Source organism: Haliotis cracherodii, unplaced genomic scaffold, assembly GCF_022045235.1.
Source record: "Haliotis cracherodii isolate W230 unplaced genomic scaffold, xgHalCrac1.p SCAF_23, whole genome shotgun sequence".
Lineage (NCBI taxonomy): Eukaryota > Metazoa > Mollusca > Gastropoda > Lepetellida > Haliotidae > Haliotis > Haliotis cracherodii.
The window spans coordinates 4,437,179-4,464,507 of NW_027266279.1; the positions used below are offsets into that span (position 1 = coordinate 4,437,179).

General features: G+C 41.0%; 2 protein-coding genes across 2 annotated transcripts in view; one reads left to right on the top strand and one right to left on the bottom strand.

Annotated features, from left to right (window-relative positions):
• LOC139471697 (uncharacterized) overlaps nucleotides 1-3,064 on the top strand; it is a 47,270-nt gene extending 44,206 nt beyond the window's left edge. The window contains exon 3 of the mRNA XM_071254159.1: nucleotides 115-3,064. Coding sequence (XP_071110260.1) covers nucleotides 115-2,123 — 2,009 coding nt within the window. The 3' untranslated portion in view covers nucleotides 2,124-3,064. The remainder of the gene's footprint in view (nucleotides 1-114) is intronic.
• Nucleotides 3,065-6,997: 3,933 nt separating this feature from the next.
• Nucleotides 6,998-27,329, bottom strand: part of LOC139471598 (putative nuclear envelope pore membrane protein POM 121B) — a 28,705-nt gene continuing 8,373 nt past the window's right edge. The window contains exons 7-11 of the mRNA XM_071253977.1: nucleotides 24,596-24,677; nucleotides 24,062-24,184; nucleotides 17,048-17,171; nucleotides 13,481-15,538; nucleotides 6,998-11,919 (exon numbers count right to left, since the gene is read on the bottom strand). Of these exons, the coding sequence (XP_071110078.1) occupies nucleotides 11,792-11,919; nucleotides 13,481-15,538; nucleotides 17,048-17,171; nucleotides 24,062-24,184; nucleotides 24,596-24,677 (2,515 nt within the window). The 3' untranslated portion in view covers nucleotides 6,998-11,791. The remainder of the gene's footprint in view (nucleotides 11,920-13,480; nucleotides 15,539-17,047; nucleotides 17,172-24,061; nucleotides 24,185-24,595; nucleotides 24,678-27,329) is intronic.

The window sequence follows — 27,329 nt, forward strand, 5'->3', positions numbered from 1 at the left end:
TTTATAAATATAATTACATGTGTTGTTGGATTTACATGTGACGGTTACTCAGTGAACAGTCAAATACGAGAATACAGTACCGAGCTAAAATAAGCGTCATTGTTATACTTCCAGATCCTTCTGCCTGCACGCTACAGTCTTACACAAGGAAGGTACGGGACGTGGACGGTCAGACCGTCCGCGTGGCGTCCAGAGCCCCGGGCAGACAGACAGCAGTCGTCACCGACAGAGGCAACTCCAACCACGTCGCCAACGGACAAGCCCTCAGGGCTAATGGCAACGTCATACAAGGGGCGGTAAACCACGTGCATGGTGATAACAGAAATGGCGGCATGTTGGAAATCAGGACAACAGATTTAGATGACGGGATGATTATTATGACAAATCACAGCGCTAAACACGGCGGTAACCACGATGTGACGTCACGGCAGAGTGATAGTGGGAGGAACAGTATGAGGGAGTCAAGTCCCGCCAGCCCGTCCAAGTCCCTCCTGTCAACCCCGGTAAGGGGAGACGACTTGAGGCGGACAGCGTCAAGTTCCTCCCGTGTGGAGTGGAAGGAACAGATGAGACGCAAGCATCTTCCTGCCATATTTGTAAATGAAGCTTTTGACGGAGACGAGGTTCCGTGTGAAAATAAACTGGCTTCGCCCAAACGCGGTGAGCCGCGTGAGAAGCGGAAAACCGGAAGTGATGTAAGTCTTTATTACATGTCAAGTGACTATCACCATGACAGCCTGACAGACAATATGCCCCGTATTCGCCACCAGGAGAGTGAAAGTGAAGGCGCCAGTTACACCTACGGTGACGATGACATCGACAACATCCTCGACACCCAACACACCGCCGTGGCCGACACTAGCATGTCCATGGACATGAACGATGCATTTCAGGAAATGTTAAGCGGAGTTACTTCAGACTGTGTTGGTTTGGAGGAGTTGACCAAAGAGAGTACTACAGACCCGGAGCATCATGTTTCCGGCCACGTCGATGTTGATGTAGTGCCTGTTGGTGTGGTGGAGCATTGCGAAGAGCCAGGTACTCCCGGAAGTGATCATTCGATAACTCTGGAGCCATACCGCGAGGAGAGACGTCCGCCCTGGATGGACGAGGATGATCTCTCACCCAGGTCTGGTGAGTCACTAAACACAGCTTATCCGGACGCTTCTGGTAACCCCAATACTGTACAGTTTGGGACAGACATTGACAAAGGTTTCGAAGAAGCTCTAGCTTTAAACTATGCCGCGGGCTATGGACCAGGGGGATTAGGGCTGTGTTTCGAATCCATTAGAGAGGAACCTGAAGAGACCGTTAGTGAAGGTGGCGCGGAGGCTGACGCCGTTGCAGGCACTGTGTTCAAGACGCAAGCCGTTGTCTCGTCTGGGCCGTCCTCCAGAGCAAGCTCTATCTCAGATCGTCCTGGACTCGATGACAGCCGGTCTGACACCATACCGCTCAACGGCGTCTCTGAACCTATAGCCGAAGAATGTTCCGAGGAGGAGTTAGAGCAGTACGAGAAGAATTATAAAGGCCCCTTAACAAGCTTCGGCCGCTTCTATAACAACCCGACAACAGAGAACGTCAACGGACTGACACCTTTCAGGACGTTTGGTTATTCCGAGGATGGCCCCCCGGCCTCTCCTCACTATAACGCGAATAGTGTGGACCATCACGTGTATAATAATAATAGTGACCGTGATAACCACGGTAACCAAGAGCATTTAAAACCAGTAGAACATATCGACCACAATGATTCCTTCTACTCGGAGCATGCCCCAGAACAGACCGGTGCCAGAAAGAGGTTCACGTTTTCTGAAGCCAATGGACAAACTGGACCAGACGATCAGACTTATTATTTCGACGGTAAAGATGGCGCCTGGTCAAGCCCTGACGTGCCGTCTCCCAAACCTGGTATTCAGAGTCTAGGGCCCTGGCCCGAGAACGAGGATGACTTACAGGATTTTGATATGTCTTTCGACTCTGATTTTTCCGAGGTGTCCACTTCAAACAGTCAGTCGGATGTTAGCAAACCACAAGTCAATGGGTTCGTGTCATCCACCGTCTCTAGTCACGCAGTTAATGGGGAAACGCCTGAGACTGAACAGGACGCTGCGTTCTTCTGATATAGTTATGTTATGTACTACTCAACTTCAGACAGGGTAACTGAGGTACCGAAGCCTTCCTGTCCAAATAACTTCCAAATTATCAGTTATACGTTCAGTGTGTCATGAAATAATTAGGGGAGCGGGTGGGCCGATCGTCAAAGGCGTCGCAATTCGCTGTGCAGAGTAACGTCCCTTTGACAACAGAAACCTATGGTAGCGGGTTCGAATCCCAGATTTACCTTGATGATATTTCTCGGTTTGTCAGCACCATTCCCGTGCTCGGGGGAATCACCAAAGTGAAAAACGTCAAAGACTTGCATTATTTTGAGCTTTCTCCCACCTCAAGCTGACACGCCGTGATGCTACTGAAATACTGTTCAAAGCGGCGTTAAAGTAACGCTCATGACACAATGGGAACACCCCTATCAAAACTTGAGTAGTGTATAGTTACGGTTATTCATGAGTGCTGCTGAACACACGCTTCTAAAACAATCAAAACCTCAGTGGCGAGTGAATGATAAGTATATGGTGCATTAGTAACGACGTGTATCTAGATTCAGGGTTGTGTTTGGAAATGCAGGTAAATGAGAGATTTTTATGTCTAAGTTAATGCCAGTTACCTGTGTAGTAGTCGTCTAAGCGATAAGTTCTGACGTAGATATGACTTTGAACTAGTACTCATATTCAAGAAGTCACAGTTGCTTCAGTAAAGCGATTCAAATGAGGAGTTTCGACCGCTGGCATATAATTGTGTTCGTCATTATTGAATTGTTATCACAGAAGCAAGAAATCCCTCGTTGATCCTGGAAGGTGTCTCACCCGACCATAGGAAGCCAATCGTCTGTTTTATCAGCGCCACCAAGATACAAACATGGCGCCCATGAGAGAGCATGTGACCTTGTGTAACTCCCGACATGTAGATATGTGTAGCCATGTTTAGACAGACCGCCGATGTACGAGATAGTAGAATAGTAAGAGCTAGGTTTGATCCAAACATCGGGTGTAGCAGGTATATTCTGTGTCATGAAATAAGGATAGATACCGAATTTCCTATATTCAGAAATGTGTCAAGGGGTAAGGTCTGGACATGAGAGCTGAAATTTAAAGAAAAAAAGGCTGCATCCGCGCTTGTTTCTCCCCCATTACCAAACTTAGTCTTCCCTTCTCGAAAGAAATCAGAGACGAGACTCAGCTTCTATACTGGAATTCTCCAGAACTCTTTTTAGAGAAAATACGGTATACAAAACGTTAGACACTATGACGGAACAAGGTGTGGGTTATGGATTAGTCTGTCCAGGGATGAAGTTATAGTTGGGAGTGTGAATGAATCTTCTGGTGAATACAAACATTGAATTATTGAAGTATAGTTTCTATTAAAGTTATATGTGGTACATATTGAACCTGTATCACCAAAGTAACACGGGTGCTGTGCGGGGACTCGAACCCATTACTTGTTTTTATATAACGTTTTACGGACAGACGCACGGAGATGTTCGAAAGGTCATCACCAATTGATTATTAGTTTGATGGACATTGTGTCAAGAGTGACAGCGATTTTTTTGTTGTGTTTGGTTTGAGAAAAGGAACATTCACACAAAAAAAGTAAGGAATTCTCAAGTGCTTTCTCAAAGAGATTTATTGCGGCCTGTCAACAAATATTCGTTGGAATTGGGATCTAATATCTTAAAGGAATACTCTTAGGGGCGCCATTTTGTTATAAATACGATTTACATATGCTCATTTGAATTCAGCACTTATTCACAAAACATTTCCCGGTCTGTCTGGTCTATATCATATATGACGTATCACCATTGTGTTAAGACGCGTCTCTATGTTATTGTGATGTGTCACCTTGGTCGAATGAGGCATCACCATGGCATTATGGCCTAACACGATGGTATAATGACGTATCACCATGATTTTACGACATCACAATAGATTATGACGTATGGTCATTGTATTATGACGTATTTACATAGTATTATGACATAAGGTGTATTATGACGTAACAACATTGTGAGATATCTATCTCCATCACTGATATTTACGTGTTCTCATGATTATAGTACTAAAGCATGCGTGGACTATGGTATTTTAATCCCTTTACTTATTTCGAATAAATGGAAAGACAACCGTATTTCGTCACCCACCATCTCAGGCAAAACGTAGGTTTCACGCTTCCACTGTCACAGCTGACCCAATAATATCACATTGCGTGAATATAGCTCTGATATTCGTGGTTTGGAGTTATTTGTTATCACACAGAAAGTTCATGAATCATTTCTGTTCTTTTACGTTTCAGCTTGCAATTTGGTTTTATAATTACGTTTCATTTCCTGAATTGTTGAGATTAATCGACGCAGAGCCATTATTGACAATGAAATAGAAGGTCGTGCCACATGTGTTACACATCAATACATGATACATTGTTTTTAAATTTTTTTTCTTTGATCAGCTACGCCAGAGTTTCAAGCAGAGCCAACTTCAAGCAGGTGCTACATCTGTTGTCGCCATGACAGAACTAGAGATATACACCAACTTATATGTTTGTTACAACGTTAATCAGTTTTGAAACAGTTTGCGACAATGTTATTCCGTTAGGAAACAGTTTGCTGCAATGCTATTCCGTTAGGAAACAGTTTTCTACAATGTTATTATGTTAGGTAACTGTTTGCTCCAATGTTATCATGTTAGGTAACAATTTGCTGCAATGCTATTCCGTTAGGAAACAGTTTGCTACAATGTTGTTATGTTCGGTAACAGTTTGCTACAATGTTATTCCGTTAGATAACACTGTGCCACAAGGCTGAAACACTTACCCGGTACTCGAGAAATGATAACTCGTGTATTCACACACTAGTTCGGCAATATAGCTTTAGTTGTAGGTCTATATTGTCCTATCAGGTGTAAAACAATCAGGCTACTGTATGCAGTGTTCCATGAACATCGTCCTGTACATGTTTATATTTAGCTTTGAAAAGAATATCGCCGAAGTTATGCAACCGCTGGTCTGAAGAAGAACATGTTTGCTCCCTAATTTGTGTAATACATATAAATTAGGTTTTTAAATTTGAAATGCGTTTTACTCAAAATACAATCCATAAAATATATGTCACCGCAATCAGTGCAGAAGTCTTCGACAGCTGTGGGAGACGCACTTTTCTCAACATAAGGCACTGTGACGTTATATGGCTTCATCTGGCCAATCACCATTGAGAATAACAGTAACTTTCCGATATGTGTGTGCATTTTAACATCATTTGAACCTTATGGGTAATATAATTTGGTAATGCACGATCCGTTTCTTTTTCTCGCGATAAAACAAGTCTACAATGCGTGTTTACATCAACATATATTGTTATTAATCAATAGCTCAACTGGTCCGAAGTGCACCAGTATTTTCCTCAAATTTTGTTTTGCTTGATTTTACTATTCAATAGATATGAATATGAATATGATCCATCCGCTAAGTGTCACTCTTTTACAGAGTCTATCAACTTGGTGCCACCCTGGAGAGCGATAATATTCTATCAAGGATCGTGTTATGATTATTGTAAATATTGTGTTGTGTAGCAAGTTCGTCCCTCACACCATTGTAACCCGTGCTGGGACGCATTGTCTTGTATAAATAATCAATTAAATTATTTATCTTTAGAAAATATACCCTGGAGTTTGTCTTTATTGTGATATTTCACAGCTTGGCTGAACAGTTCCCATCCCATATTAACACACCGGGGAAATGCTTACCAGCGCCCTGATGTATTTTGATATGCTACTCAACAGACGTTAAGGGACACCCGATTATTTCATATTACTGTAGTTAATCTGCAATGCCTAAAACAGTTAATCAATTAACGTTTGTAATATGAAAGAATCATGTGGTTCTTCTAGATGGGACCGTCTCCGTGGTCTAGTGGTAGAGCGTCCGTCCGGAGAGCGGAAGGTCGGGGGTTCGATCCCCGGCCGCGTCATACTAAAAGACGTTAAAAGATGGTACTTGTTGTTACCCTGCCTGATGCTCGGCATTAAGGGGCTAAAACAAGGACTTGTCGGCTCGGAGTCAGTATTCTGTGTCTGAGTTGGGTATTCATGTTAAATTGCGGCATGAAATCTCAGTGGGCTCGCACTATAAAATCGACCTTATTGGTCCTGACCAATACAAGCAGCCACTTACAGGCGCGTGCATGCACTTCGCTATGTAAGTGCAATATTCTGGAACGCGACGTTAAACCCAATTTCACCTCCTCCAGATGGTCGAAAGTACTGGGTCATATGATGCGAAGAAGCGGAGGAAGCAGTAATAATAGTAGTCAAAAAGGTTTTGCCATTGAACAGTTGCAAGACATGTCATAAGATAATCGAGTTCTGTTTCCGTATTTCAATATGAGCATGTGGACAAAAACAAATGTTCTTGGTAACTAACTTAATACAACGAATGGGTTCTGGGTATATATATATAATAATAGAATGGATATATAATACACTCGAGGACAAGAGGATAAGTTCCTTAAACGGAACATGCATTTATTCTTTTATTCTTGATAAACCCAAATATAAACACAGCTAATCTCTAACGAACACAAATGTGTTGCAAACGACTTGGAAATGTATTGATGAACAGTGAAGTCGGACGTAAACCTTAAATTGGCATCAAAAGCACTGAGCGTATATGATTGTTTTCGTTGTTGTTTGACGTCGTAATCGGCAATATTCCAGCAAAATGACGGCTGTCTGTAAATAGTCGCGTTTAGACCAGACAACCCAGTGATTGACATCACGAGTATCGATCTGGGGAACTTGTAAACTTCTAAAAACGAATCCACTTGGTCCAGACTAAACAAAACAACACAAAAATCACTTGTATGAATTTATTACAAATTTAGATCGTCATGAATGAGCATTTTTCTCGAAAACACAAGTGCCAAAATAAATATCTGAAACATAAATTTGTATTTTCACTTTCACAGAAATAATCACACATCTTCATATTTCCACACAATTCTGTACTGATCATCTTACACCCAATGAGCAGACGATACAAAGGATAACATGATTGGATACATACAGGTTACAGACGGGCTCCAGGCAAGTAAACGTCCTGCTGCAGCGAGTAAATCTGATATTTTATTGGCGCTTCGCTGAACATCCACTCCATTCCCCCTCCCCCAGAGCTAAAACCCTACATGAGTTCTAAATGAAGTTAAAAAGGTAACACATTTCAAAACAGTTAAACTTAAATATTATTTTTTCAGAAATATTAATTAAACATGATTGTTCTGCTTTAAGTTACATGAACTGTTTCAGGTGTAGAAGATGTACCAATAATGTGTACCTCAGTATCTCTACCCCCTTATCATACTTATTTTCACATATACAATACAACATGTCTTTCTTCAGTCCAGTCACTCACTTCCACATCAGCAAAGTTTATCCCAGTACTCATCTCCCAAATCAGCTGATCAAAGTACACCAAGCATAAGTGTTCATTCCCAGTCACAAACTCCCATGTCAATGACAGCAGGAAAGTAAATGATCTCAGTCTCAGGAGTTGTAAAAATGTCGGAACTAAAAGAACACAACATTGTGCCACTCAATAAACAAATAATAATAATTCCATTAGTAATTTTAAACTTTAGATTCCACTCATAAATCCATTGGCGTAATATTAAAAACACCCATTAAGTTATATTATTATATTAAGTTAAATATAGCACTTTGATACTACCTGAGTTTGAGCAGCACTTACTACTCTGCAACCACTTCTACTAAGTACAGTAACCAGTGTGTGCAGTGGCAGTACTGACATCTGGCGCAGAAACACTTCTATAAACATTTAACTGGAACCAGCAGGACACAGCACTACATATAACAGATGTCGATCTCAACAATCAATCAATGAATTTTGTTTAGAAAAAAGTTGACACATATCCTGTATTGTAAATTAGCACTACATACGAAAACACGTTTAAAAAGTGTAGAAATAAGTGTTGTTAACAGTTTCAAACACCCTTCATCCAGACCAAATTAGTTTTCCAGATTTTTTTAAGTTTGTGTTTGGGAAAAATTTAGGGTCGACTAACTTTTCTGTAAAATAGGAACCTACATCCATCAGGGCAACATTCAACTAGTACAGTTTCAGTGAAACCTCGATAATCCAGATGACATTGTTTCGGGTAAGTTCATCGGGTTGGCAGATTTCAGGATTAATGAATATACTGTAATAACTCTTTAGATTCACATGGGCATTCTCAAAAATAATTGTCACGAAAGTTGGGCGTTTGGATTAACAGGGTCCAGATTATCAAGTTTTTTAATGCTGCATTCAAACTTTATGACAACAGTCTGTAAATAATCGAGTGTGAGCCAGCCAATCCAGTGACTGATGTCATGAGCAGCAATCTATGTTGTTGGGATATGGTGACATGCAGCAACTAAATTAGTGAGTCTGACCACCCGATCCGTTAATTACATCCGTTAATTACACGACACCACAGATTGATGAATGACAAATCCATCCTGGATCTTTACTGGGACAGATTATCAAGGTTTCACTGGACTATCAAACTTTACTGTGACAATGGACATGATCGAATGATATTTCCAGAAGACATATTTCCACAAAGAGAATATTCAAAACCTGTTTTGGGTATCCATTTGAATATTCATGGTAGGCTGAAATGGAAAGACAAATACAAAACTTAACATTAGTTTTACCAAAAGGACACCAGAACAACACATCTGAATGCCCCTTAATACAGAATAACCTGGGTCACATCTGCTGTGTTGAAGGGCAAGGTTACAGCTGGTATTGGAAGTGGCAAAACAGTGTCCTTAGTCCATACCCACAAACTGATACCAAGGTGAAGGTCACATTAGAAATGGCGAACAGATTATTACAATGCCACATCCACAGATACCAAGGTGAAGGTCATATATTACAATTATATATGCATGTTGACAGAAAGAGCAACATACTCACATACACTTACATTCCCAGTATGTACAGTGACGTACAACAATCTTAACATGCTAAACGTTCAGGAATAAATAAAGATTTATTTGATTTGTCAACACTGAATAAACAGATTTTTTCTCATTTCCCACTGGAATATGAGTGTTTATGCGAGTATGTAACTCTAGTGATATGTTCTGTCATGATCTGTGACGATCTAGTTTTATATACACTGGAACAGACATCACAAGGAAACAAATTACAAGTATTCACATAAAATAACAAAACATGGTACAATATTCAACTGAACATATTACAAACATTCTGAAAGATTAAAGGCCACAATGAATAAATTATCTGATTTTCATTCAAATTGTAAAAATGGAGGGAGGCCTTTTGATTTTAAAAAACCTTTCAGGTTATCTGTATTTATAAATCGTTGATGGATGTGATTCACATGATGCAAAAACTGTTTGTGGGAAGTAAACACACATAGTAATTTTCTTCGTTTGTAGCACATTTTGTAGCATCTTGACGTCAGGCAAAGTGTAGTGGAGTCAGTGGGATGAATATATCATAATTGATTAAATGAATGGTGAATACAGACTACTGGTGAACCGACTGCTTCTTGTCGTCTGAGAACATGATGGGCCTGGTTGAGATGAAGCAGACCAATGCACCACTACAAGGCTGGATTGCAGTATACCATTTTGGTTAGGGATGTCCACAAGCTTCTTCCCTTGTGATGGTTTCTAAATATTTCACCTGCCACCTTCAGCAGTCTCACTAAAACATGGGGTTTGGTGGGCTTGCTGTAACAATTACTTAACTAATGAACTACCAAAGTCAATAAACATTACCAATCTTGATGGTTTAACTGATGAGGTTGCTGCATGCCCTTAGTATTTCCATGTTGATTTTAAGTAATTGCTTTCATATTCAATTTTGTGGCTATATCACCCTATTTTTTTCATGTTGCTTTATAAGCAATATATCCCTGATAAGGGATCCAACCAATATGTATCCGGTATCCGGTATAATGCACGTGTACCCAACCCTTTAATGCACAGAGACAAGGCAATTCAGTTTTTGAGACATTCACAAGAATCTGATTCATTGTATTGTCAAGATACTGAATTTGAAGACTTTATTATTTATTGAATTTATTATTCAACATGATTCATACTTTGTGACAAATAAACCTTATAAATATTCTCTGAACTCAAACTAAGTAACATAATATTATACAATACGTAATACAGATACATTTTTTTTAGTTCTCTGTTGATGAAACAACTCCTTACAGAAATAATGACACTACTTCAGTATATCCAGCATACAATATCCATCATGTGATAGGTGAAAAAGGAAAAAACATTCCTTTTGTAAAATAGACAGTGTCAAACTTAATTAGAACAATATCACCACTTCCAGCAGTCCTGGTATCTGAATGTGTTCTGATGCTGGAGTATTGTGAGAAGTAAAATAAATCTGGTGCTATGAAGGAAGAAACAACAGTTTTAATATTATGCCCCCTTTCATCTCTTTGTTGGCAAACAATTATACCACAGAAAATGAAAAGCTACTCATGACCACATTAATCAGATGATATTGTAACTTTATTACCATGCTTCCTAATCAATGATTGATAACTTTGGTAAAGTATGGAAAATAAATGCACAGTCTTTCAAAACCTTGAGGTAGACTAACCGATAATCCAAGTAAACCTTTTAAACAAACATTTTAGAGAATAAAATCAAGTCTTCATTGAAATACCTCAAAAATGAAATGGGGTGGCATGTCAGATCAGGCTATGCATCGTTCGTCAGGGATGCAACTGTCCCGCTAGCCTGAGTCATTTTGTCTGGTGTCAAAGGTATCCATAGGGGTAGAAGAATTTCAGGTTTTTAGCGGGTGTCCTCATGTCATCACTGTTCAGACAAGCAAATGTTTCAGCTTTAGTTACATCCCAGTTTATTCCTAACAAGAAGCACAACCAGATAACAGAAATACCCAGGATAGATGACTGGGCAAAGTGCTGAAGGAAGCAGCAGTTGTTTACTCTTTTCACTGTAAGCCACTGCAGCCACTGTTACCATGGTTACACATGCTTCATTCAACATCCAATATGTATTTGTTGTGATCGAGGACCTGCCACAAGTTCTACCTGCAGTTTCATTGAACAGGTTCGGTTGTCCTATGTGTTGGTTATTTTGTTTGTATTGTAAAAACTTGCATTATGGCCCATTAACGTTTTGTAAGACAACCTTCTGTATCCCTGCTACTGCTACGAGAAAATATGCAACACATCTCGCTGAATTACCCCGACTCACAACATGCATGTGTATCATGCACATCTTAGTGATGAGGAAGGAGTAGAATATCCTGCTCAGTTCCCCTGATATTAATATGCATGTGTATCATATGCATCAAAGAGTAGAACACCTCTTTTCTGAGGGTTTGGCTCCAACTTACATGCTGATTCCTCACTGGCTTCAGTCATATATTGCAAAACTGTTACCATTACATCATCATCTTTTGTAACACTGCATCTTGAGGAGACCCAAGTCATGTTGTAGATATCCTGAACTGACAAACTGATTCCTCACAAACTCAGTCTTTGTTAACAGCAGAAGAGTTGAAGTCACCACCAAGTCAGCTGGAAATGTTGAGTGGTAGAGAGACATGGTCCTGTCCCTCACATGTTTGTTGAGTTGGCTGCTGGGTGTCGCTCTCACCTCCTGGCACCTCTCCTGCGTCCGCGAGCAGCGACCCGCGGCTTGGGAGGCACCCCCGCTGCGCCTGACACACTGAACATGTTGGATGGAGAGGCAAAAGAAGTGTTGGGAGTTGAGGGGGTTCCTGCAAAAGCGAAGTCATATTGTGAGTTATCACACACCTGGCAACACTGAATCAAGACACATGAATGAGATTTGTGGGGGGGGGGGGGGGGGGGAGAGAGAGAGAGAGGGGGTGGTTAACGCTGAACTCAGCAATATTCCAGCTATTTGACAGTTTGGACCAGACAATCCAGTGATTGTCATTATGAGCATCGATCTATGCATTTGGGATACAGTGACATACATCAACCAAGTCAGCAGACCTGACTACCCCCGATCATGTTTGTCGCCTTTTACGGCAAGCATAGGTTGCTGAAGACCTATTCTAACCTGGATCATCATCATCATCTTGTGAGGCACTAAAATGTTTACAGCCACTAACATGACTATGTCCGACTGATAACAAAACTACACACTGTTGTGTAAAACAATATTGACACTCATGTCAGTTTTACCTTGAGTATTATTGGTTACCTAAATCCTTTACAATGTACCCGTGAAAGAAAATGCCAAAAAGTCACAATTTGGGTAATATTAACATGATTAATGTAAAGAATATTTACCTATGTGACGTAGATAAACCAAATTTTTGAGTCTTATCACTTCAGGTGAATGAACAACGCTATAAGACATGGTGATTTACAATTTGGATTGTATTTCTTGTTATGCTAGGCATTGTTTTATATGCAGTGATAGTGTTTGTATTGTCTTGTAAACTTAGCCAGAAATAGCAATCAGCTGTACAAACGTTTTCTCTCAATCTACATTTACCATGTCTACTGGTGATTACGTTAAAACATACCCAATGATATATCAGAAAAGAATTTTTATGCAATGATCAGACAAAAATAAAATCTTGTTATTTTAATTACAGGTTTTACTATATATCTTCAAAATAATTATAACTATAACCAGGGTTATGCGGTAGCACTTTGATGTATTGTGGGATACATTTTTGCATGGAACAATTTGACAAATTAATGTTGAGGTTTTGCGCAAACTTGCTATTTCCATGATTTCCATCACAAAAACAGTATGTTGACATTTAATCATCAAACTACAACAAATAATACTTATAACAAGTCAATGTATTGCAGTTATACACATGATATATGTATCCATTCTGTCAACTAAGGTTTGTTTCAAGGTGTCAATAGCGGTAATATGATCGTGGTTGCTGCATATGTAAAAAGTCGTGTTGTCACAGTATGGAATGGGGCAAACTGAAGTTGTATGTATCGTAGGAACACGCAATTTCAACGAAATTTATGTAAACATTGTTGAATGAAATTTTGATTACGTAGATTTCAAACATGAGTCCAGATATACAATGAACATTTTTTATTACCGATGGGGTAACAACACCATTAACTTAAATTCAATACGGATTTGTTGACATTCTATTTCTGTTGACAGATCATAACGAGGTGTAGTTTTAGGTTGGAGGTCCGGCTTATCTACCGCACATAACATTTTGATACAGATTTCAAGGACCACGTAAACACCTCGGCTTATCTTTTAGATCTGCTTATATACAGTCATATACAGTATATTTGATTAAAGATCATGAAAGAGTAACTTACCAAAGTTTACTTGTGGAGTCCCTGTGAAGGATGCATTGAAGTTAAATCCCTTGTTTTCCCCTGTAGTTGGCTGACTTGTCTGTCCAAACTGAAATGTGCCTGGAGTGTTACTTTTACTGGGAGTAGTTGTGCCTCCGAACCCTGACGATGACTGTCCAAAACCAGGCTGAGAACCTGAGGAAAACGCACTCGATGTTGATCCAAAATTGAACCCTGCTTGAGTTGTGGATGCACCAAACACACTTGTCTGTTTCTGGTCCTGACTCCCACCAGGTGCCCCGAACACTGAAGATGTAGAGGCTGTCTGACTGGACCCGAAAGCTGGTTGTGAAGGAGTGGAAGTGTTACCAAATGTGAATGTACTTGACCCTGTACTGCTCTGTTTTGTTGTGCTTGCACCAGCTCCAAACCCTGGTGCAGATGGCCCAGTGCTCGAGCCAAATGCAGCACTCCCAGAGCTTGTCCCAAACGCAGAAGCAGCTGTTCCCGTTGCAGACCCAAAGGCTGGAGCAGATCCAGTGCCAAAACCTGGTGCAGAACTGTTTCCAGAACCAAAGGCTGCTGTACCACTAGTTCCTAAACCAAAGGCCGATGTTGCACCAGTTCCTGACCCAAATGCCGACGCTGCATTAGTTCCTGAACCGAAGGCTGATGTTGCAGTTGTTCCTGTTCCAAAGGCAGGTGTTGCACTAGTACCCGTTCCAAAGGGTGATGTTGCATTGGTTCCTGAACCAAAGGCCGATGTTGCACTTGTTCCCGTTCCAAAGGCTGATGCGGAATTGCCTCCAGATCCAAACACTGAAGATGTTGTGCTTCCCACCCCTAGCGCGGTGTTGCTGGTGTTGCCAAAGGAAGATGCTGTCCCAGCTGCAGGAGTCGCACCGAAGTTGAACAACCCAGGACCTGCAGATGTCTTCGCTTGTGTTGTTGACGTCAATCCCATCTGAAATGCAGTAGACGGAAACCCACCAGAAGCTGTGGACACAGCTGTAATCTGCCCAAACTGATTAGCTGCTGAAGAGCCTGTGACAGACTGCCCAAACCCTAGCATACTCGATGCAGTGGATGGTGCTGCTGTAGTTGCTCCAAACAAATTCTTAGCTGGAGTTGAAAGTCCAATTGTCTGTCCTGCTGTGGTGCCTTTTGTGGTCGCGGGTACAGAACTACTTCCTCCAAATCCAACATTCGTGGTAGTTGCTGCTGGTTGTTGACCAAAGGAAAATGTAGGTGCCGGTGGCCCAGTAGATCCTGTTTGGACTGATGATGCTGCACTCGTTGTTGCAGGAGCTGATGACTGCCCAAACTGCAGAGCAGTGGGTCCAGTTAAAGAGAACCCAGGCTGTACTGGAGGCTTGGGTGTACTGGTAGACAGGGGTAAGATGCCGATCACTTGAGAGCTTGGCTTAGCTGGAGCACTGGAGAAGTTGACAGGGGCATTCCCAACTTGAGTTGTGCCTGGGTACGGTGGTGGGGGATTGGCAGGTGAATTGAACGTGTTGAACATAGCCTGAGCTGCTGATAAACCAGTCCTGCCAGAGTCTGTTTTAGTTGATGGAGTCGGCACAACAAGGTTAGTCATTGTTGTAGATGTTCCTGTAGATAAAGCTGTTGATGCTGCTTGTGGGAAGATGGGGTTGAAGCCTGAAATAGTGGTGGATGACACTGGGGTTGTCACTGACGCTGTTGTAGAGGTGCTTGCTGTTGATGATCCTGTGGCAACTGTACCAAAGATGGGCTTGAAGGTTAGGTCCAGCTGGGCGGCTGTTGTGGTGGCTGTGGGTCTGGTGCTCAACAAAGGGTTTGTAGTTGGGGTCGGTTTCGTGTTTAAGAGAGGATTAGTGGTGGAGGTTGGCTTGGAGTTCAACAGAGGGTTGGTGGCAGAGATGGAAGATAAGGTTGGTGTCTTGCTGACTGAAGTTAGAGTCTTTGTTTCAGAGGGGGGAGACAGGAGTGATGAAGTGGTGCTTATGCCTGTCTGCTGAGATGAGGTGGTGCTGGTAGTGGTCACTGTCTGGCTGGTACTTGAAGGAGTGGCAGCAGATTTCAACACATCAGCACCTGGAACAACAAAAGCATGTTATTAACATGAAGTTTCCACTTATTTCACAATTCACAATTTTCAAATATAGTGGTTGCCCAAATGAGAAAACAGCCCTTTGTGAAGTAAAATGGGATTTAATGTAGCATTCAAAACAAGAAAGAAGTGAGCAAAGCTCACATACCCCCGTTATCCCCGCTGGTCAACAACAAATAGTAAATAGTTTGTTAATTATTGAAATATTACATATTTCTAACTGATTTTAACTTCAATGTTTTAAAAACTAAGATTGAGTTCCAGTGACAGTTGACCCCCCCCACCCAATCTCCCAAGTTACCAGTGTTCACTACAAGGAAGTAGATCACCATGAACACCTTTGAATAAAAATTTGATTAAGGAGTTACATAAGAAGAATTATCAAAAGGACCAAAAATTGTTGATATAAAAACACATAAAAAATTGAACAATATCATATAAGAAAATCAATAAAATTAATAATTTCCATCTAGCCTTAACAGATATGGTAAAGAGTTCATAAATTCAAACTAACACAAAGCACAGATACTTATGATGATCTACATGTGTGGCAACAATTTTGGAAAATATATTAGCTATACAAAACCAGTCATCAAAAACTTTCAGAATCTTATAAAAGATAAAAAACAATCATAGTGGTTAATGTAGCTAGTTTGCTGAAGCTAGGATATATAATATTGAAAACATGGATCGTACAAAAACTCTACCCAAAATTTATGTGTCCATGGAAAGGGCAAAAATTAAAAAGTTCAGAATCCTCAAACTAGCAAAAGGCACAAGTACTCATTGTGGTTAATGTGTGTAGCAAGTTTGGTGAAGCTAGGGTGCAGGGTTAAAAAGTTATGGGCCGTACAAAAGCTTGGACGGAAGGACGGACGGACATGCAAGAGTGTGTGTGGCTGCTTGTACTAGTCCTGACTTATGCTGGTTCCATAATGCTAGCCCACTGAATCAGCATGCCTCAGTTTAACTCTGAGCCAACCAATCCTATTTTTATTCCCCTAAAGCCGAACGCCAGGCAGGTTAACAAGTACAATCTTTTAACATCTCACGATTGTCCTTAAATTGTCTCGGCTGATGCTCTATCCACGTCATCACTGAGGAGGTCAACCCCTTGTGACAAGGGAAAGACTTTCCAGTATCTGTGAGCATCTTTGTCCTTTCAATACCAGTACTAAGCTTCCCTAATGGTGAACTGTGAAATGACTTTTTGTGTGAGCATACAACCAGCTGGCCTATCTGTCACATAGAACTAATTACTAGTTACACAGGTAAATCTGGTATCCAGTCTATGTATGTCAAGTTAAAGCTCGCATGAAGATCAGAAATAGAATCTGTCTTCAGCAACCCATACTTGTCGAAAGAGGCGACTCAGGTGATCAGACTTGTTTGTGTTGATTGATTATTAACCAAACCATCATCATATAGCTGGTATAATGCTGAGTGCGGTGTTAAACAAACAAACATGTGCATGAGTGTGTTGTGGCATGTACCTGGCCTGCTCTTCTGTTTGCTGGACGTCTCTGCATCCTCCAACATGTCCTGCACTCTCTGCCGTTCAGCTTCCCTGTCCGCCTCGTAGTCTTCTGCTGTAGCTGACACTCGCGCCACCGGCACCTGGGTAGCAGGCAAGAGCATCTGTACATTATACTACATCCAGCAAATGAAGTATTGAAGTCCGGGTTGGGACAGATTACTATAGAATACAAACCCCAGCAAATGAAGTATTCAAGCCTGGGTACAGGGACATATTACTATAGAATATTAACCCCAGCAAATGAAGTATTCAAGCTTTGGTACAGGGACATATTACTATAGAATACTTACCCCAGCAAATGAAGTATTCAAGCCTGGGTACAGGGATATATTACTATAGAATACTTACCCCAGCAAATGAAGTATTCAAGCCTGGGTACAGGGATATATTACTATAGAATACTAACTCCAGCAAATGAAGTATTCAAGCTTTGGTACAGGGACATATTACTATAGAATACTTACCCCAGCAAATAAAGTAATCAAGCCTGGGTACAGGGATATATTACTATAGAATACTTACCCCAGCAAATGAAGTATTCAAGCCTGGGTACAGGGATTTATTACTATAGAATACTAACTCCAGCAAATGAAGTATTCAAGCCTGGGTACAGGGATATATTACTATAGAATACTTACCCCAGCAAATGAAGTATTCAAGCCTGGGTACAGGGACATATTACTATAGAATACTTACCCCAGCAAATGAAGTATTCAAGCCTGGGTACAGGGATTTATTACTATAGAATACTAAGTCCAGCAAATGAAGTATTCAAGCCTGGGTACAGGGACATATTACTATAGAATACTTACCCCAGCAAATGAAGTATTCAAGCCTGGGTACAGGGATTTATTACTATAGAATACTAACTCCAGCAAATGAAGTATTCAAGCCTGGGTACAGGGACATATAGATATAGAATACTAACCCCAGCAAATGAAGTATTCAAGCCTGGGTACAGGGACATATAGATATAGAATACTAACTCCAGCAAATGAAGTATTCAAGCCTGGGTACAGGGATATATAACTATAGAATACTAACCCCAGCAAATGAAGTATTCAAGCCTGGGTACAGGGATATATTACTATAGAATACTTACCCCAGCAAATGAAGTATTCAAGCCTGGGTACAGGGATATATTACTATAGAATACTTACCCCAGCAAATGAAGTATTCAAGCCTGGGTACAGGGATTTATTACTATAGAATACTAACTCCAGCAAATGAAGTATTCAAGCCTGGGTACAGGGACATATTACTATAGAATACTTACCCCAGCAAATGAAGTATTCAAGCCTGGGTACAGGGATTTATTACTATAGAATACTAACTCCAGCAAATGAAGTATTCAAGCCTGGTACAGGGACATATAGATATAGAATACTAACTCCAGCAAATGAAGTATTCAAGCCTGGGTACAGGGATATATAACTATAGAATACTAACCCCAGCAAATGAAGTATTCAAGCCTGGGTACAGGGATTTATTACTATAGAATACTAACTCCAGCAAATGAAGTATTCAAGCCTGGGTACAGGGACATATAGATATAGAATACTAACTCCAGCAAATGAAGTATTCAAGCCTGGGTACAGGGACATATAGCTATAGAATACTAACCCCAGCAAATGAAGTATTCAAGCCTGGGTACAGGGATATATAACTATAGAATACTTACCCCAGCAAATGAAGTATTCAAGCCTGGGTACAGGGACATATAGATATAGAATACTAACCCCAGCAAATGAAGTATTCAAGCCTGGGTACAGGGATATATTACAATAGAATACTTACCCCAGCAAATGAAGTATTCAAGCCTGGGTACAGGGATATATTACTATAGAATACTTACCCCAGCAAATGAAGTATTCAAGCGTGGGTACAGGGATATATTACTATAGAATACTTACCCCAGCAAATGAAGTATTCAAGCCTGGGTACAGGGATATATAACTATAGAATACTAACCCCAGCAAATGAAGTATTCAAGCCTGGGTACAGGGACATATAGATATAGAATACTAACCCCAGCAAATGAAGTATTCAAGCCTGGGTACAGGGATTTATTACTATAGAATACTAACTCCAGCAAATGAAGTATTCAAGCCTGGGTACAGGGACATATAGATATAGAATACTTACCCCAGCAAATGAAGTATTCAAGCCTGGGTACAGGGACATATAGATATAGAATACTAACACCAGCAAATGAAGTATTCAAGCCTGGGTACAGGGATATATAACTATAGAATACTAACGCCAGCAAATGAAGTATTCAAGCCTGGGTACAGGGACATATAGCTATAGAATACTAACCCCAGCAAATGAAGTATTCAAGCCTGGGTACAGGGATTTATTACTATAGAATACTAAGTCCAGCAAATGAAGTATTCAAGCCTGGGTACAGGGACATATTACTATAGAATACTTACCCCAGCAAATGAAGTATTCAAGCCTGGGTACAGGGACATATAGATATAGAATACTAACCCCAGCAAATGAAGTATTCAAGCCTGGGTACAGGGACATATAGATATAGAATACTAACCCCAGCAAATGAAGTATTCAAGCCTGGGTACAGGGATATATTACTATAGAATACTTACCCCAGCAAATGAAGTATTCAAGCCTGGGTACAGGGATATATTACTATAGAATACTTACCCCAGCAAATGAAGTATTCAAGTGTGGGTACAGGGATATATTACTATAGAATACTAACCCCAGCAAATGAAGTATTCAAGCCTGGGTACAGGGATATATAACTATAGAATACTAACCCCAGCAAATGAAGTATTCAAGCCTGGGTACAGGGACATATAGATATAGAATACTAACCCCAGCAAATGAAGTATTCAAGCCTGGGTACAGGGACATATAGCTATAGAATACTAACCCCAGCAAATGAAGTATTCAAGCCTGGGTACAGGGACATATAGATATAGAATACTAACTCCAGCAAATGAAGTATTCAAGCCTGGGTACAGGGATATATAACTATAGAATACTAACTCCAGCAAATGAAGTATTCAAGCCTGGGTACAGGGATATATTACTATAGAATACTTACCCCAGCAAATGAAGTATTCAAGCCTGGGTACAGGGACATATAGCTATAGAATACTAACCCCGGCAAATGAAGTATTCAAGCCTGGGTACAGGGACATATAGATATAGAATACTAACCCCAGCAAATGAAGTATTCAAGCCTGGGTACAGGGACATATTACTATAGAATACTTACCCCAGCAAATGAAGTATTCAAGCCTGGGTACAGGGACATATAGATATAGAATACTTACCCCAGCAAATGAAGTATTCAAGCCTGGGTACAGGGATATATTACTATAGAATACTTACCCCAGCAAATGAAGTATTCAAGCCTGGGTACAGGGACATATAGCTATAGAATACTAACCCCAGCAAATGAAGTATTCAAGCCTGGGTACAGGGACATATAGATATAGAATACTAACCCCAGCAAATGAAGTATTCAAGCCTGGGTACAGGGACATATAGATATAGAATACTTACCCCAGCAAATGAAGTATTCAAGCCTGGGTACAGGGACATATAGATATAGAATACTTACCCCAGCAAATGAAGTATTCAAGCCTGGGTACAGGGACATATAGATATAGAATACTTACCCCAGCAAATGAAGTATTCAAGCCTGGGTACAGGGATATATTACTATAGAATACTTACCCCAGCAAATGAAGTATTCAAGCCTGGGTACAGGGATATATTACTATAGAATACTTACCCCAGCAAATGAAGTATTCAAGTGTGGGTACAGGGATATATTACTATAGAATACTTACCCCAGCAAATGAAGTATTCAAGTGTGGGTACAGGGACATATTACTATAGAATACTTACCCCAGCAAATGAAGTATTCAAGCCTGGGTACAGGGACATATAGATATAGAATACTAACCCCAGCAAATGAAGTATTCAAGCCTGGGTACAGGGACATATAGATATAGAATACTAACTCCAGCAAATGAAGTATTCAAGCCTGGGTACAGGGATATATAACTATAGAATACTAACTCCAGCAAATGAAGTATTCAAGCCTGGGTACAGGGATATATTACTATAGAATACTTACCCCAGCAAATGAAGTATTCAAGCCTGGGTACAGGGATATATTACTATAGAATACTTACCCCAGCAAATGAAGTATTCAAGCCTGGGTACAGGGATATATTACTATAGAATACTTACCCCAGCAAATGAAGTATTCAAGCCTGGGTACAGGGACATATTACTATAGAATACTTACCCCAGCAAATGAAGTATTCAAGTGTGGGTACAGGGACATATTACTATAGAATACTTACCCCAGCAAATGAAGTATTCAAGCCTGGGTACAGGGACATATAGATATAGAATACTTACCCCAGCAAATGAAGTATTCAAGCCTGGGTACAGGGACATATAGATATAGAATACTAACCCCAGCAAATGAAGTATTCAAGCCTGGGTACAGGGATATATTACTATAGAATACTTACCCCAGCAAATGAAGTATTCAAGCCTGGGTACAGGGATATATTACTATAGAATACTTACCCCAGCAAATGAAGTATTCAAGCCTGGGTACAGGGATATATTACTATAGAATACTTACCCCAGCAAATGAAGTATTCAAGTGTGGGTACAGGGATATATTACTATAGAATACTAACCCCAGCAAATGAAGTATTCAAGCCTGGGTACAGGGATATATAACTATAGAATACTAACCCCAGCAAATGAAGTATTCAAGCCTGGGTACAGGGACATATAGATATAGAATACTAACCCCAGCAAATGAAGTATTCAAGCCTGGGTACAGGGACATATAGCTATAGAATACTAACCCCAGCAAATGAAGTATTCAAGCCTGGGTACAGGGACATATAGATATAGAATACTAACTCCAGCAAATGAAGTATTCAAGCCTGGGTACAGGGATATATAACTATAGAATACTAACTCCAGCAAATGAAGTATTCAAGCCTGGGTACAGGGATATATTACTATAGAATACTTACCCCAGCAAATGAAGTATTCAAGCCTGGGTACAGGGACATATAGCTATAGAATACTAACCCCAGCAAATGAAGTATTCAAGCCTGGGTACAGGGACATATAGATATAGAATACTAACCCCAGCAAATGAAGTATTCAAGCCTGGGTACAGGGATATATAGATATAGAATACTTACCCCAGCAAATGAAGTATACAAGCCTGGGTACAGGGACATATAGATATAGAATACTTACCCCAGCAAATGAAGTATTCAAGCCTGGGTACAGGGACATATAGATATAGAATACTTACCCCAGCAAATGAAGTATTCAAGCCTGGGTACAGGGACATATAGCTATAGAATACTAACCCCAGCAAATGAAGTATTCAAGCCTGGGTACAGGGACATATAGATATAGAGTACTAACCCCAGCAAATGAAGTATTCAAGCCTGGGTACAGGGACATATAGATATAGAATACTAACCCCAGCAAATGAAGTATTCAAGCCTGGGTACAGGGACATATAGATATACAATACTTACCCCAGCAAATGAAGTATTCAAGCCTGGGTACAGGGACATATAGATATAGAATACTTACCCCAGCAAATGAAGTATTCAAGCCTGGGTACAGGGATATATTACTATAGAATACTTACCCCAGCAAATGAAGTATTCAAGCCTGGGTACAGGGATTTATTACTATAGAATACTTACCCCAGCAAATGAAGTATTCAAGCCTGGGTACAGGGATATATTACTATAGAATACTAACTCCAGCAAATGAAGTATTCAAGCCTGGGTACAGGGACATATTACTATAGAATACTTACTCCAGCAAATGAAGTATTCAAGCCTGGGTACAGGGATTTATTACTATAGAATACTAACTCCAGCAAATGAAGTATTCAAGCCTGGGTACAGGGACATATTACTATAGAATACTTACCCCAGCAAATGAAGTATTCAAGCCTGGGTACAGGGATTTATTACTATAGAATACTAACCCCAGCAAATGAAGTATTCAAGCCTGGGTACAGGGATATATTACTATAGAATACTAACTCCAGCAAATGAAGTATTCAAGCCTGGGTACAGGGACATATTACTATAGAATACTTACCCCAGCAAATGAAGTATTCAAGCCTGGGTACAGGGATTTATTACTATAGAATACTAACTCCAGCAAATGAAGTATTCAAGCCTGGGTACAGGGACATATAGATATAGAATACTAACCCCAGCAAATGAAGTATTCAAGCCTGGGTACAGGGACATATAGATATAGAATACTAACCCCAGCAAATGAAGTATTCAAGCCTGGGTACAGGGATATATTACAATAGAATACTTACCCCAGCAAATGAAGTATTCAAGCCTGGGTACAGGGATATATTACTATAGAATACTAACCCCAGCAAATGAAGTATTCAAGCCTGGGTACAGGGATATATTACTATAGAATACTTACCCCAGCAAATGAAGTATTCAAGCCTGGGTACAGGGATATATTACTATAGAATACTTACCCCAGCAAATGAAGTATTCAAGCCTGGGTACAGGGATATATTACTATAGAATACTTACCCCAGCAAATGAAGTATTCAAGCCTGGGTACAGGGATATATTACTATAGAATACTTACCCCAGCAAATGAAGTATTCAAGCCTGGGTACAGGGATATATTACTATAGAATACTTACCCCAGCAAATGAAGTATTCAAGCCTGGGTACCAGTGGGGTACAGGGACATATAGATATAGAATACTTACCCCAGCAAATGAAGTATTCAAGCCTGGGTACAGGGACATATAGATATAGAATACTAACCCCAGCAAATGAAGTATTCAAGCCTGGGTACAGGGACATATTACTATAGAATACTTACCCCAGCAAATGAAGTATTCAAGCCTGGGTACAGAGACATATTACTATAGAATACTTACCCCAGCAAATGAAGTATTCAAGCCTGGGTACAGGGACAGGTTCCGGCGTCTTGTTGGCTTGTGTACACCATCCAGCTGCAATCTCCTGTTGGGTGTTGATGTCTTACTTGATGGTGTAGATGACTGAAAAATCAAAACATCACACAAATAGGTAGACATTTCAACATAAATTAAGGAAACAAACAGTTCTCATAGCTTTATAACATAGAGCATGTTTCCCTTATAGTACCTTCAACAAGTGAAACTGCTAGTTGATTTAAAAGGTTGTCATTGAAAAACCTCCATTGCATTCGTCCCTGCACGGGGAAGCCATGTACAATAACACTGTAGTCAGCAATATTGCAGCCATATCATAGTGCCCTGTAAATAATCTAGACTTGCACGACAACATGCAATCAATCAAGTCAAGTTTTTATAAATTACTAGCTATGTGGTGTTAGGGACCTATTCAAACAAACATTTCACAGCAGTTGCAGACAGGTTCATTCTACTCCAGATTCCAATTTCATATTTTAAATTTTTTTAAGCAGGTACCTTGTCTTTATTGACAGTTTCAGTTGTGGATGCTTCAGGCCTAGTTTCTTCACACTCTGGAATCATGATAGAATCTCCTTCACTGAAACAAAACACAGAGATTTCAATGAAGAGAACACACCAGTAATTACGAACATTTCTGATTAAATGGTTTTTTTTATACTTACCTGACGCTACACAGTGCTCTCTCAACAACTTCCCTACCTTATATAAACAGACAGTACTGGAAAAAAGAAACAGTTGAAACAAATTATCGCCTGTCCCCCGGCATCCATGAGTTATTCCCCTTGGCCCCATCTCCCTCAAATTCTTCAATGTATGACAGCAGGTGCAGCGTAGACAGTGGTGCCAAATCGGTAAGGTGGAGGAGGTGGATGCAGTTTGGGTGGGCCTGTAGGTGTAGCATCAGGTAAGTATAAAAACATTGCATTTAATTGCGAGTTCCATGTCATCATCTGGACCGAAAATCTCTGAAAAAGGCGGGACGTGAAACTGACGTGAAACTGACGTGAGGTCGCTGGTCGAACCGGACCAGAGTCACATCCAGTGCATGAAGCTCACTAACCTGCCCGCCGTGGCAAGCGCCAGGAGAAAGCTAGTCTTCAAGGATACATCTTCAAACGAGGCAGATGCAAGCGGTTTATATCAGGCCTGGCCTAAGTCAGTAAAACAATATTGAGATCCCAAGCTGGAGGACGGGACTTCTTAGTCTAATCTTCCACTTGAAAAACTCAGACCATGGCAAAAAGGGCTGGGATGGAGGACAGCTGGGAACCACTGATGATCTTCAATGATCAGGTGGTGAAGGGAATGGATGGATCATCTGGAAATGTGGCGGGGGCGCAAGATAGCGGAGATTGAAGAGTGCCAGACTGTGACGAGCTGATGCTGTAGCTGTATTGAAGTCTCCCTCCGACTAGAGACGGCTGAACAGGGACAACTGGCGGACGGAGTTGCCAGTTGTCGGGTGCCTGAGGAAAGCCATTTTCATCAATGGTCCTCGCTGGAAAAATGTCCACGGTGTGGGGCCATGTAGTTTCGGTCTTAATTAGGGGAGTGTCGCTTGGTCGAAAGGAAGAGGACTTCCACGAGGTCTCTTCCCAACAAATGATTTTTGCTGTTGAGAGAGCAGCTGACGGCTGAACAGGGAGAGCTGGCGGAGAAAATTGCCTAAAGAAACTAATTTTTTACTAAGGTCCCCACTGGAAAAGCGGCCATGGTTGGGGGGCCTTGTTGTTCCAGTCTTTCTTAAGGGACTGACGCTTGGGCTGAAAGGAAGAGGACTCAAGACTAGGTCTCTTTTCAACATATGATTTTGGCTGTTGAGAGAGCTTGGAAAACAGAGCACTGTGAAGCATCAGGTAAGGTAAAGCATAGGTGAAAAATCAAAACCTGCCAAAAGACGTATTACTTGTCATTCTACATACTACCTGCTTGCTGAATATCAACTTCCATTATAACAACAGGATCAGAAATGGGCAATAAAGATATTTTCAATATGGCTGTCATGGTGGCCATGTTTAAAAGAGGATTGAAATATATTACTCAAAATTTGATAAGGATCACTAGGTGATATGTGTGTAAGTTACCACAAACATAACAAAAGACATGACTCTGACTCAGAAACGTGCTTAATCATGTTATGAATGAAAATTCATGAACGGCATGAACTTGTATCAATATGGAATGTTTGAAATCTGCAAACACCAAAAGGCATTTCATTAAAAAATGTTAACAGCAAACAAGAGAAAGAATTACACAGTTATGAGGGATAGTCCATCATTACACTTAGTCGATGAAGTGTCAATATCGAGTATGACCTCCCCTTGCATCAATGACGGCCTGACAACGTCGAGATATGCTGTCAATAAGCACCCGGATGTTCCCAATGGGAAGGTTGTTCCACTCTTCCACGAGGGCATGTCCGAGCTCTGCCAAAGTCGTGGGTTGTGCTCTACGGCGTGAAAGGGCAACCTGCAGCATGTTCCAGACATGCTCAATCGGGTTCAAGTCCAGCGAGCGCGCTGGCCAATCCATGCTGACAATTGTCTCCTGCTCAAGGTACTGCTCAACCACCCTGGCGCGATGAGGACGGGGGTTATCATCCATCAGGATGAACTCAGGGCCAACAGCACCAGCGTAGGGTCTGACGTACACATCGAGGATCTCATCCCGGTACCTCACCCCCGTCATTGTTCCTCTCTCCAGGACATGAAGATCTGTCCTTCCATCTCTGTTGATTCCACCCCAGACCATGATGGAACCACCACCATGACGGTCATGTTCACTGATGTTGGCATCATGGAAACGTTCACGTTGTCGTCGCCACACCTGCTGCCTCCTGTCTGTAAAGTCCAAACAATACCTGGACTCATCGGTGAACAGAACTGGAACCCAATCGTTCCGTGTCCAAGAGACATGATCTTCAGCCCATTCCAATCGCTCCTGCCGGTGTCGAACAGTCAGGGGGATTCGGACACATGCCCTTCTCGAGTAGAGACCTGCATTGTGAAGACGATTCCGTATCGTCTGAGTGGACACATTCACCCCCGAGGCGTTCAGGAGGTCGTTACGTAGGCTGGTTGCTGTCCAGAAGGGATGACGTCGTGCCTGAAGAGCCACAAAATGATCTTGGCGTTGGGTTGTCGACCTCTGACGACCACCCCCATGTCGGTGTGCTGCTGTACCAAAATTTTGCTGTCGGGACCAGGCCCTGCTTACAACGCTCTGGCTG